Here is a 13,416-nt window from a genome sequence, read left to right on the forward strand (position 1 = left end):
GAGTTTTCCCTGATCAGATCGGGACAGGCCTTCGTGTTGTTGACTGTCTAAGGATCCTTCAATCAAGGCATGATGATGCATTGATTCGAAGCGAGCGACCCCAAGAAAAAATCAGGGATTTGATGATATCTGTGAGGTTTATATAGTCTGCCAAAAAGTGGTGTGAAAGTGAATATCAACAAGAGGCAGTAAAGCTCGGACCTCTTTTTTCGGCGTGTTGCAGCCTTGCGCTAAATATTCACTTTGGACTGCAAGTGCCACTCATAACTCAACAGTCGGGCTGCACCGAGTGAGATAACCCAGGCCCGCGAAATTAAAGTCCAGGTCAAGAGTTGATTACTTAGCGGAAGCTAGCGGGTCTTGCTGTACGAATAAGAAAAATATGGAGTGGATAGGCATTTGCTCCAAGTACGAGGTACGTATTATTTCCGATCGGAAAACCCGTGGAATGAAGGCCTTCACCTTGCGCTAGCTCACCAATCTCCCACCATCAGCTTTATCTATTCGTATATGATCATTATCATGTGACATAAGCCATCATACTCAGGTATTATCCTGTGGTCCATTGTAACCTGAACATTACGATTCTGTGAAACCACCACCCAATCAGTCTGCCGCCGGTGCTCGAGACCCGACCATCCAGTCCTCTAATGCAAGCCATTCAGACCAAGTGCGTTCAGCCGCCTCGATCTCAACTTCCGAGGGGTCATTCAAGGGTCGCATGAAGGGCACAGTTTCCAAAGGAAGCATGTCGTAGTCCTTTTTCACTGATGCCCACCCACCGCTCTTGGCGGCGAAAAGATAATTTCGTCGTTCCTGTTCTTGCTGTGGTCCGATTCCCGCCCGCCAGTCATCACCGAAAAAGCCATGTAAGACCTGGGGAACATCCATGCCAGTCACGACTAATCGGCGCAGGTAAGGGATTAATGACACCGCGGAGGCGGCAGCTAATGATCTCTCTGATGATGAAGGCCTCGATGGGTCTTTATCATGCCTCGACTTGCCACTCCGAGAAGAGCCTGAGCCGAGGACGGGATGTGGCTGCCTCTGAAAGGGCAGCAATATATTAATGAATGCGGCAAATGCTTGAACAAGGGGTTCATATTGGGCATGATCCAAGAAGTACCGTAGACAGCTTTGATGTTTTGGATACCAAGAAATTATGTCGAACTGAGGGCCTTCGGGAGCCTTCCCTCGAGTCGAGGCTTCTGAGGGGCTGTTGATGCCAGTAAACTTTGTGTCTCGCAAAGATGTTCGGGCCGCGCCAAAGTTATCTTCTGAGGAGGATGAGGAGAAGGCCATGGCGATTGATAGCCGAGCCCATTCGAGGGAAGCAGCGGAGCCCTGGCCAGAAAAGAATTGTCGATCTAACAGACTGCCTGTCTTAAGATGCTCGTTGTCAGTCGTCTAGTCGGGAGCATGGTGAGGTGCGTGGTGGCTGGTGGTGAAGATTGATGAATCATATACCAGTATATTAACGTTCGCGTGGCTCTCTTCGTCTGAAGTCAAATTGGTTGTCGTAGATAAATGCATAAATTAAAGGGTAGTTGAAGATCCATGGACCAGCAGCCCTGAAGCTAAACACCTGGAGAAGAGGATTTCGGCTTGTTCTTTTCCCAAGGTCTCTTAGCTTGTTAGTTGGAGACAATCGAGGTATGCGATCATGATAAACCTTGAAAGAGTTCCAGTTAGAGGGACACGGTTCTATATTTGACTGATGAGCCAGAGAGGTTGTGAGTCGCTGCGGCAAATTGTGGCTGGAATTGAAAGATTTAACCTTGACAGATGGATTTCCGGTTGTGTTCAATTCTTCCTACCTGAAGTGGCCAGGACGGATACACGCATCCGGACGATCGTCGATCTGTCTGTTTGGACCTACCTAATGGAGTGGACCATAGTGCCTAGGATCTACCGCGGAACACCTACGAAGTAGGTCAATTAGGTACGCTTTTGGTGTGGCTTCAGTGATAGATGTCATGCGGCCGCGATTCGTGTTGGTGGCCACTAGTTGAATCTCTGATTAGGGGTTGCAGCAGCCCGAGGGGCCCCTCGGCCCCCTCGGCACATTCTCGTAAGGCAGGCAGACAATTCTGCCTCTATGAGCACCAGCCACCAGCAAATGCTATGACTACGAAGCTGTCGACCGGTACTGTACTTTCCTTCAGATTACTGAATATCAAATTTACGCGACATCAGCTGTTTGTTGTGCACACAACCAGCTTGACTCGTCATTTAACCAAATATTAGGACCCGAATCAGAGGAGACCTTGACACAGGTGTGACAGGTCCAATAAAGGGGTGCACCCGTGCCGTCACCAGTGGCAGCTGCCGGATACGACACAGACCACCCTTTCGGATGGATTCAGCTGGCAACATTCGTATATACAGAAGCGTCACTGAACACCTTTGTATGGCTTGGGCCGGCCTAAGGCCTAACACCTAATATGAAGTCGAAGGAACCACGTATCTAGGTGAGCAGACTCTCTTCTGGACCTTGAGACATGGTGGGCAAATCCAGTGTCCATCCCATCTTCCGACAGTGCAGGATAGTACTCAGGGCAAATCCTTTCGATCGTACGAGTAGTTGACTGATCTTGCGCCCGACGATGATTAGAAACACATGTGGCGCGGGGTGCATACCTAATGTACGCGAGTGCTGCCGAAGTCGTTGGCTGTCCTTTCTCGATAGTGATTTTCTTTAGAGCTACTGAGTCCGAATCATCTGTGCAAACAGTCAATGAAGTGGTTGCACGCCACGGCCATTCTGTCAAGGTTCGGAAGGACGTGGCGTTTGTTGACTGTCCTGTCATGGATTTAAGCCTGGAGCCACTCTCGCTGCGATAGTCGAAAGCCACAGAAAGGACACCCGGCTTAAAGTAACCACCACGCAAGTACAATCCAAAGGACGATCCCTAGTCCCTCAGCCTTTTCACGAGAATGTTGAGCCTTGTTGCTCCTTCCTTGACCAAGGCGGTGTAATCAAAAACGGACCTACAACGAGTCGATTGTAGCCTTGAGGAGCGGCTGAATATCTTCATCACTAACGTGTCTATTGAGTGTGGTACCCTCCCTAGTGGCACATTGATGATGATGATGAGGATGATGATGGACTTATTTGAGTATATTGCTGGACTCAGTATCAAAGTACATAGCCCATCATTGATTGCACGATTACCTATGCTAGCCGGATAGAAACATCTAAGTAGTACTCGTATGTTGAGTCGGCTTTGTCTGCTCGACGCGTCTGACGTGTCGTGCCAAGACAAGTCGGCGCTTGATAGTAAGTATGACGTAGTCTCAACTTGAATTGTTATTCACAGTGTTTTGGTTCCTGATCATCCCTTCAAGTCCCTGATTACACCATCCCGTCCCATCCCAGTCACTGTTCTGTTTCTCTATTCGCTTCTTAGACCAATCAGCTATGCATATCTCGATCAAGTCATTGACCACCTGCTTGGTGATTCCTATTCTTGCGTCTTGTTCTTCAGATGACCCAATCCCTATCGCTACTCGGGAGCATTGGATGCGACGAGCAATTGATGCCTTGTCCGAAATCAATGGCACTCCTTGTACTTTCGAAGCGTTTGGTGCTGCCATTGTAAATCACACTGATGTCAGAAACTCGGAACATGGCGAGTTGATATGTTTGGGTGTCAATTCCATCATGCGTTTTGGCAATCCCACACTCCATGGTAAGGACAGCAATCTTTGCGTGGACGAACAGTTTTGATATTCAGCCTTTTGTTTTTCCTGATATCTTGGCCTTGCTCTCGAAAAAGAACTGCCGGACGAAGAACCTGTATTGACATCACGCTTATATAGGCGAAACGGCCGCCATCAACAATTGCTCCGAAATTCTGACATCTGAGCCATATAATCTCAAAGGACCTGAGGCTCTCAAAGCTTTCCAGGACTTGAGCCTCTACACCACTGCTGAAGCATGTCCCATGGTAAGTCAAGCCTCATTTAACTGCCTTGTGGATCTGGAGAAGCAGCTTCCCATTGATTTTGAAAGACCTCGGTGTCTTGTGCGTGTTCATCAAGACAAGGTATACTAAGACTGCATGGTGCTAGTGCGCCACAGCAATGCGTTGGGCAGGATTCAAGGACTACGTCTATGGCACATCGGGCAAGACGTTGACAAGCCAGGGGTGGCCTCAATTGACACTATCCTCATCCGAGCTCTTCGAACACACCTCGAGTCTCCCGACTGAGACCCGCATCGTTCCTGATATTCTCGCGGCTGAGACTGATCCACTGTTCCGCTGGCAGTATGATAACTCAGGAAGATGCCCTCCAGGATGCCGGCGTGCGAGAGCCGATGATGCTGAAGGTAGTCGGACATGTATCCCCGGCGAAGAGAGTGAGGAGGATCTGGCTGCAGAGGTAGCCGGAGATGTCGTCAAAGGTGCTGCAAAGGGCGCAAGCGGGATCTGGTCGCTGCTCTCGGTCTTCTTCAAAGTCGCCGCCCCAGTTGCTGACGAACTATAAGATGGTGATAGTCTTGCTGGGCATCGGTGATCTGAGACGCAGGAGCCTCATTCCTTGGTCTGCCCCTTAAGAAGAACAAGGCTCTCCGATGCACTTGCTATAACGCCTCATATTGTCTAAGGGATAGATTTGGGTAGCATGGGTGATCAACAAGAAGGGCATATAAAACAAGGTCAGAATTCAACGCTCTCGAGAGGATGTGAATCACTGAAGGTAAGGTACAAGCAATGTTTTGGCATGGACTCCCGCAAAGCAATTGTTGTTACCTAGACCAAACAGTGTCTAACAAATCTATTCACATTTCTCGTGGGCGCGTTCTGAAAATTCGAATTGAACACCTCGACCCCTCAAGTTTTCCCAAGAAAGAACAACCCCAGTTCTTTCGCTGGGAACTGCTGGCTGCAAAATCTCCCTGCCCTCGCCATGTATCTCTTTCTCCGTTCCCGCCCCTCAACTTTCTTCATTATTGCCCTACTTCCTTCCTCCTCACCCCTGTTTCCCTCCTCTACAGACCAAGAGCGACAGCAGCCCCAGCGAAGCCCAAGAGGCCGAGTCCGAACTGGACGTCAGCAGTTGGAGCAGCATTGGTGAACTGCGCCGGGCCAGTGCCCGTGGTGGAAGCGGTCCCAGAGCGGCTTGAAGTGGTAGTACCAGCATTGACCGCGGTGCCAGAGCCCTTGGACGAGGCGGTGGTGGTGGTGGCATTACCCGCACCGGTGACGTAGACAGTGCTGTTGACGGAAGGATCGACGGACCCGGTGAAGGTGAGGGTGATGACGGTGCCGTTCTCTGAGATCACCGAGAAGTCGATGGTGGTTGTGGGTGCAGCGGCTGTGCCCCCGGCGCCGCTGCCACTGAAGACGCTGATGGCAGAGTTGGACGGCTCAATGGTTGCGGTGGCCACGCCGGTGCTGTCGCCGTTGACGACAACAGGGGTGGCGGTCACGGTCGATGTGGCTACCACTCCACTGACGCTGGGTTGCTGTGCGGCGCCGAGGCGGAGAATTGGAAGGAGAAGTAGGAGGCTCTTCATGGCTGACATCTTCGCTGTTTGGGTTTCGGATTCTCGGGTTCGAGGCTATATGGTGTTGTGGAGGTGAGGCTGATGGTGCATATACTACTGATGTTGTTTTCTAAGTCAAACGAGTGTACGATGTTGTATCCTGTGAATGGTTAAAGCGAGAGGCGTTGAAATATCGCATGAGGAGAGGAATGCCATCTCAGCCGCGCCGATCCTCACCCTTTATACTCCTTACCAACTAACAAAGCATACAAGATAATATTCTATACTAACGCCAGCAACAACAACAACTACTACAGTTGCATCCTTCTGTCTTGCCAAGGCAAAATGGTGGTTCCCAACGAATGGTCCACGTCGAGCGGGGAGTGGGACTCGTCATTGTCAACGCTGTCTGAGACATGGCAATCATACCATAGTGTGAAGTTGAGCAGGTGACCAGGACCCAGAACGGATGGCAACTCGCACACCACGAATCCATGGGCCTCTCTCTAGGAGCGCTCATCCACTGGTGGGCGGCACTCGCAGGAGGGAGGCTGCTCAGATCGAGGGTCTAATCAAGCGAAGGCCACCATACCGCACAATGCCACACTATTAGCTCCAGAGACCAAAGTGTGTCCAAGAATAGATATGCCAGCTATGGCGCTTTCCTAGGCCATAGTCGGACTTTCCCCTTTCTGAAATTTCACACGTAGCTAACCTTTAGCCAAGGTTGCTTCGCTACTTGTACGGACCAAGCGACGCGATGCCGAGTCCGACCACAGGTCTACTAGGGAGTACATACAGTAGTATGGGACATGGAGATCTATGGAGTGTTTCGCCGATGGATGTATTCGGAAGAAGCCTACGGAATGAGAATTGATTGGTCATCTGCCTACCTGCCTACATGAGGAGACGAAACTCGTTGCTTCCATGGAGCTTGACGAGCCTGACAACCGAGGTAGAACCTGCGACTGTGAATAATGGTAGCCTCGTGGAGATTTGTGGTCCCCACTACTACTGCGAAACACAATATGGCCGACATTGACCCGCTGGGTTGTAACAATGAAAAGGGAATGAATGGCAGCTTTCCTATGGCCGGATGATCGGTTCACAAAGCATGGTCCGCCACTATACAGTATCCACGAGAAAGGAAGGTCTCCGCAGCACCTTCCTCTGCCTCGCCTTTGACGATAAGGAATGCATACCCGAGTTTCTCTCTGTAGGACTCGTCGAGGTATGCAGTCTTTGAGGTGCAGCCACCACGTCCGGAGGACATGAATGCGAATAACGGATCACTGTCCATCTCGGCTAGGTATATTATCATAATTTCTATACACCACTGCAGGAGACGACGACATCTGAAACCGCTGACAAACAACGCACCCACTACCCGCACGCTCGCCGGCAAGCACATACGAGCAGTAGCGGTTGACGACAAGCCAAGAGGTGATGCACGAACCTACAGTAATACACGTCTTCCATGCCCATTAATAGGGCGTTCCACTTTCTCATAGAGGCAAGCGCGTTGCCGGATGTAGATAGTCGTCGACCTCATGTGGTTTGGTGAAGAGGAAACAATGTCTCACCATGAACCTGTCTTCGACAGAATGACATCGGCGCACCGGTATCAAGGTTCCCCGGGAGCAATTTGGGCGGTTGCTATATATGGAACGCTGGCGAGGCTGCCGCTAACCGCTAGCGGCATGGCTCTTCAAGTCTAAACAGCCTCTCTCGTCTTTCTTGGTGTAGATCAAATTAAAGTACATCGAACCTAGGTGCTCAGTAGGATCGACTAGGAGCAAGAAATATCTTTTCTTAGAAATCGGAGATAACGTGAAATTGATTCTTTGCGGAGAACAGATCATGAGAATTGAATTTTTTGGCTCAAATGTGAAGCAGAGGCTTGAACGCCGCACCAAAACCAGTAAAGATGGTTCAGAAACAAGCAAATGGGGTATGTGACGCCGCTTAGATATACATCGAAACATAGAAGGACAATGCAGATAAAGAGAGATCCTCATCGTCCAGTAAGAGGGCTTGCGCCCATTCTCCAATCCTGTCTTTGGCCCATCACTAGTATCCACACCAAAAGAAAGATAATTGTGTGAAACTCCTATGAGTACCACCGGGGTGTGAAGAGCACCCAGAAGTGTTAATTCGACAAACTCGCAAGAACGACGGGCAAAACAATCGTGGTTACTGCATCATCAGTTCTGTTTTCGTTCTGTCGTCCTGTTAACGCGTGCCGATTTTGTTCAGCAATCTTAACTCCATAAACATTATGACTAAGAGTCACCAGTCTTTATTTTAGTTCAAAATCCAGATTGTGGTGATGTGTGGGAATGATCATCCCATTCCGTATTTAGAAACCGCGCCAGGGATCTCGGGATTCGTTACTGCCCCGAGTTGAAGAGCTTGCTGCCATCATTTCACTATGAAGCAGCGAGTCCACGGGACTGATACTATCCCTTCCTTGCTCGATGCCCCAATAGGACATGTCCTTCTTGCGAGTTTGCCCTCGTAAGAGATTGAAGGAAGGTCGACTCGACGACGTCGAAACCTTTCCCTCAATAAATGCATCCATTCTCATAGTTGATGCTTGGTTGGGATCGACGAGTATGGTTGGGAGTGGTGGTCTCCCAGAAGCACTTGCCTCGCTTCCACGGCGACTGCTGACAAGGCTTTGCATTCCTAAGCTCGGAGTGTATAGTCCTCGATCAGAGGAGTACACTGCCGTTGATTGAATGCTATGCGAATATGTAGAACCTGGACCTGGGAGGCTAGGTGTAGCGTCCTTGGTCGAGAAAGTTTTGAAGGAACTTGGTGGTGCTCTTGGAGCGGTGTTGCTTCTTTTTCTCGAATGACGAGGAATGGTGGGTGGAAGTGCGGGATCGGTCATTGGATCGTAGAAGTCGCGCGATTGTGGTCGAAAATCGTGGACTGGGAGGGATCCGTCGGTTGTAAATGATCTTTGGCCATTCGAAGTGCCTGTTCTAACAGCATTCTTTGCAACTCGAATCGAATCTCGGATCGGTCTTCGCCTAAGGGAGCCAGCAAGGGATGGAGGCGGAGGTTGCAAAATCTCATGCTCAGGTAGCGGTGGTGGAGGAGGGACTGCCGTCAGCTCATTGACACTGAGCGGAGAATGTGAGAGGAACGAGAGAGCAGTCAGCCAAACATAATGTCGCTCTTGAGAAGTTGCAGAGAATTTAAGTGCTCGCTGAGGTGTCAGAATCAAGATCGAACGGTTGAAATGTGGTCCAATCAATGAACCCTTCGGCATGGGGTTGTCGTCTTTGACATCGAGGACGGATTTGATCGTCACTAAAAAAATAGATTAGATAATATCACAATTCTAAGGCGTTCCGATACTCACATTTCCGACCACTTTTGCCCATCAGCGCAGTTCCCGAGGTTGGTTGCTTGCTGGACCACATAACCGCTCGTTCATATGGTGCAAGCCAAACCCACCTCTTATGCCGGACCCCATTGTTTGTAACGCTTTGCGAAATCTCCTCCACACTCTTGTTGGCATCCCAATCGGCTTTGTCAGTGACTCCAAATGATTTGCGCCTTCTGACATACTTGTACATCCATTCGCCAACCATGGTTTGTGCAATGGAGTCCACGACGGAGGTTTGGTGCATTGAGACTGCATCGGAATTCGTTTTGGTATGAGTACCTCGTCGGCTTGGACCAGTTGCGATGGATGGTCGGGGAGCACTTGCTTCTCGCGGGTTACTGTAGGGTTCAGCTAAGAACGGTGCGGGCATAGTTGTTGGCATTTGAAAGCTGGGCATCTCCGGGACAATGGACACTCTTGGATCAACTGGAGGAGATCGACTACGCGCACGACGTGCTTGTGAGTGAGGTGAAATAGCGGGGCCAGATCTTGCTTTTCTCAACAATGGTTTCATCGTCTTGTGCTTCGGGCGTTTGGTTGGCGAAGCATTACTGCTTCCGGGAGAGCTGCGCCCGCCTTCACTGATCGACTTTCCAATCCTTGCAGAGCTGTACCTCAATGGTACGGGGAAAGGTGGAGGATTATTACTGTCGAAAGAGGCAGTCGTGGATTGCGAGTGTGAAGACTGATGTGCGGCTGCTCCATTCGATATCATTGCGGCGCGTCTCATGTTGTTTGATCTCAATGAAGGCACTTTCTTTAGTTTCTGCGAAGGAGGGCCTTGACGTTGAGTTGTATTGCGGGGATTGATTCGGGCTTGGAACAAAATGGCCTTCATCTCAGGTGGTAGGCTATCTTCAGAAAGACGAAGATTCTCCAAGGCCACGGCTTCTCCAGCAGTGGCTGCAGCTTGTTCATCGACATCCTCCAAAAGAGGGTCTTGAGAGACCATTCTGCCTGATTTGAGGGTAAACTTTGCGGTGGGCCGACTGAAAATGTCATCGTCATGAAAACTGTCCTCGCCAAAAAGATCATCGCGATTTTCGTTATCGTCATCAAAACCGGCGAAGAGACTACTGGAACGTATGGGGCGTGGCATATTCGAACCCAGATCTCTTGTGAGAGGCCCATTGTCATTCATGGGTGGTGCTTTAGACGGTCCTGGTACGGAGCGTCTGGATGGCAACATGGGCGCAATAGGGGGCGTTCGACTTCTGGAAATTGGGGGTGGTAGTGCTCTCGATGAGATGGGCGGTCTGAAGTGGGTGGACAGAGGAGCTGGTGGCATTTCGGATGGTGGTACGATTGATCTTTTGTCGACTCGAATTTCTTCAGTCTGCATTGATGTTGATGAGTATCCAGCGAGAGACTGGACAGACACCTGGGTACCCGCATTTTTGGTTCTCGGTGGTAACACGACGTTGGTTTCAGGGGTCGCAGGTCTTGATCCAGGAGGAATAATTGCAATGAGGGGGATTTTCAAATCCAAGGTTTCTTCGCTGGACGTATGTTTGTGACCGTGGTCGACAGGAATTGGCACTGACATAGGCTCTGTTTGTGTTCCCGTGGTGGCAGTCTCTATTCTTTCTAGAGTACTTTCTGGTATAGTAGGAAGGACAGCATCACGCTTCTCGGGTGTAAGTGGTGGACTAGGCAGCGCCTCCACAGTTTGACAAGATGAAGATACCATGACTGGTTTCTGTATTGTCCAAGGGAACTCAATACTCTCTACAGGGCTCACTGGACTCTGGTTGGAGTTGATTTGTTTGACAGCGGAAGTCTGAATCTCGGCCGGTCGATGCAAGGTTGCTTTCGCTGGTGATTCCATGATTGGCCATGGGGAGGGTGGGGGTGAGAATTGAATGGCTGTGTCGACATACTTGATACTGATGCGACGTCGAATGCCATCAAGCAATGAGCTGGTGTTGAGGGTGTCATGTTCCGGGCTGGTATTTCGTTCCACATCCCCGAAATCCAGGGGAAGTCCAAGAATCTTTCGAGCCTTGAGGGATAAGCTTGAGGCGGGTCGAATTTGTTCTTCAGGCAATGCATCAGGGGAGAGTCTACCATCGTCATTTTCATGGGCGATGGCCATGTCCTCCTCCAGTTCATCGAAAGCCAATTCATCCGCAAGGTTTGTCGAGACACCGTTGTGGAAGCTCATAACCGACACTCGTCCACCATGGACCTCGCTGTTGACTGAAGTAGCACTGTGTCTACGACCTCTTCGAGTAAGGATGGAACCCTTGCTAGGACTTTCCATGGTGCTGTTCCGGCTTTGACAGTTTCGTTCGGTTGGAGAAACAGGAGGTGCCTGGTGAGCATTGGCAACTTCACTGAGCACGACTTTGAGACGGCCTTCAGCGATGTGGATTTTGGTCTCAAGTCCTCGGCGCTCAGCAAGCCATGTGTCTTTATCTTTGTCCCACAAAGCCTGTGTTTTCTCAGCCTGCTCTTCTTGGCTTTTTGCTTTTGCCTGACTCTGATCAAGTCGTCTGCGTAGATCGGAGACATCACGTAGCGCATCGTCTCGTTCTTTTGCCAATTCATTCAAGGCCGAAAGCGTACCACCTTCCAGAAGCTGCATCTGTCGTTTGACCGATCGGGTTTCCTTGTTCGCCTGCAGTAGATTATTGTTAAGTACTCCATTTTGAGTCTGGGCCGCATGAAGGCTCATTTCCAATTTTTCAATGTCATCGGTGCGGCTATCCATATCCCGTCTCAAGGACAGGATTTCCGAAACCAGAGAGGCATGAAGAGTGGGCGTGAATCTTCTTGGATCCAGAGGGGAGATGGTCTCATCAAGGGCAGGATTGTCGGAATCCTGGCTCCTCCGTTTGCTCGCCCTATCGTCGGGCATGGGCGGGGAGGTGGATGATGGAGACATGTCGTCGTATTGACGCGAACGAAGAGATTGGGAACTCGAGGGGGTTCGATACGGAGTGTCGGTTGGAGAGGGTAGCGAATAGCTGTATTCGGGATCCATAGTCATCAAAAGAGCCGACTGATGTCCCATGAGGGTTCAACGGTTATGATGACGATATGGCATGCTCATGCCTCGTCGCCGAAAGAACAGTACCTAGGTAGCGAATGGAAGTACGGTGTAGTTCAAGCGGCAGCCAGATACATTGTACTGTCCAAAGATTTAATTCGGCCCAGTACAAGATGTTGAGATGAGTGATTCTCGTGATTCTCGTGATTCGAATGTCGTCTCTAAGCACAGATGAAGATTGTTGTTGATGAGACGGCAGACAGTGAAACGAAGGGCATGTCCCGCGTTATGCAAAGGCGCGTCAAACGGGCGTCAGATGGGAGGAGAACTGTCAGATGGATGGCAGGCAGGTACGGAGGAGGTGCATAGGGAGTGGGAAGCTTGTGAATTAGGAAACAGGTATCAGAAGAATTGGATAAGTGAGTGATAGTCGCGATGATGCACGGATAAGCACTCGAAGTCTCAACTTTGCTAACTAGTAGCTGGTACAGCGTACGAGCCTGAGCAGTGAGGACTGCTGACTTGCTAAATTGCTTGACGAGGCATGCCCTCGCTCCAAAAGTCAGAGGTCGTCTGGGGCGCGTCTGGTTCTGAACTTCTGAAGCATGGAGTGGGAATTTTGGGTTTGGGGCTGATCGGCAGCGGCCTTAGACGCATCAAAGTTCAAGGCACCATTGGCTGTTAAGGCTTCAATCGCGGGAGAATCGTTGTTCAGGGGCAGGTCTGGAGGGATCAGAGGACAAGTTGAAGTTAGCCCAGGGCCACCCCGTAAGAGTGAGTGGACTCGGTGGATGCGGCTAAGTGAGGAGGAGACGTTCAAAATTTCCACGACTGGTTGAGAAATCTTAGTGTGCACCAGGGTTACCAGGTACCGGGATTTAACAATTATCGGTCACTGATGTTGGACTTGTGACCCGGCACCGATTTCTTGACTAAAGAGCGCCACAGTATCGGGTGAGATGTTCACGTTGAGGGGCATTGGTTTTGGTGACAACCAGTTTGTGAGAGAAAAGGCCACATCACGTAAATCAACCGATCTGGCTGCTCGTGCTCGTGCTCGTGCTGGTGCTGCAGCGTGCTCATCCTCACCGGCAACTCTGATTCAGTTTGAGTTGGCATGTTGTACCCACATAACCAGAGCTTTGGGCGCACCAGGGCAACGTATCCGTACTGGGATGCCAGTGGTGGCCAATGGGTACTTGTAGGTTCAGGGTCAGGCACCGCCCATCCTTTCTTGAATCCAACTTAGGCGGGGCTGCTAGGTACACGTTTAGCTGTTAGGAAGGCGCGAGCCGAGAGGGGTTTCAACCTTGACCTGAGCATCACCAAGGCAAAAGAGCCTAGCACAGGCACTGGCGGTTTCATAATCCCCACCCGTTAATCCCCGGGTCGTCCTTCCCACCAGCAACACTATTCTACATTCAACCTTAGCTTCATGCCTCTCAGCTAGTTAGTCCGATCGCATGCAGTGAATTTTCCACATCTCAAGCTCAGTCTCAAATTTTGTGCACCCGTCCTCATGCTGTCTTG

At 50.4% G+C, this 13,416-nt stretch overlaps 4 protein-coding genes across 4 annotated transcripts; 1 reads left to right on the plus strand and 3 right to left on the minus strand.

The window, feature by feature from the left end:
• Positions 1–606: 606 nt before the first annotated feature.
• Positions 607–1,302, minus strand: LTR84_011205 (uncharacterized protein; the record flags this gene model as incomplete). Its single annotated transcript, XM_064854738.1, has 1 exon — positions 607–1,302. One exon carries the CDS (start codon positions 1,300–1,302, stop codon positions 607–609), a length of 696 nt encoding a protein of 231 aa, XP_064709464.1.
• A 2,362-nt stretch (positions 1,303–3,664) lies between these two features.
• LTR84_011206 (uncharacterized protein) lies at positions 3,665–4,491 on the plus strand (the record flags this gene model as incomplete). Its single annotated transcript, XM_064854739.1, has 3 exons — positions 3,665–3,692; positions 3,823–3,950; positions 4,075–4,491. 3 exons carry the CDS (start codon positions 3,665–3,667, stop codon positions 4,489–4,491), a joined length of 573 nt encoding a protein of 190 aa, XP_064709465.1.
• A 505-nt stretch (positions 4,492–4,996) lies between these two features.
• Positions 4,997–5,533, minus strand: LTR84_011207 (uncharacterized protein; the record flags this gene model as incomplete). Its single annotated transcript, XM_064854740.1, has 1 exon — positions 4,997–5,533. The coding sequence occupies one exon, from the start codon at positions 5,531–5,533 to the stop codon at positions 4,997–4,999; it is 537 nt and encodes a 178-aa protein (XP_064709466.1).
• Positions 5,534–7,853: 2,320 nt separating this feature from the next.
• LTR84_011208 (uncharacterized protein) lies at positions 7,854–11,781 on the minus strand (the record flags this gene model as incomplete). The annotated part of the gene is made up of 2 exons (XM_064854741.1): positions 7,854–8,815; positions 8,868–11,781. The coding sequence occupies 2 exons, from the start codon at positions 11,779–11,781 to the stop codon at positions 7,854–7,856; spliced, it is 3,876 nt and encodes a 1,291-aa protein (XP_064709467.1).
• Positions 11,782–13,416: the final 1,635 nt, after the last annotated feature.

Source organism: Exophiala bonariae (genome assembly GCF_035927105.1).
Source record: "Exophiala bonariae strain CCFEE 5792 chromosome Unknown scaffold_5, whole genome shotgun sequence".
NCBI lineage: Eukaryota > Fungi > Ascomycota > Eurotiomycetes > Chaetothyriales > Herpotrichiellaceae > Exophiala > Exophiala bonariae.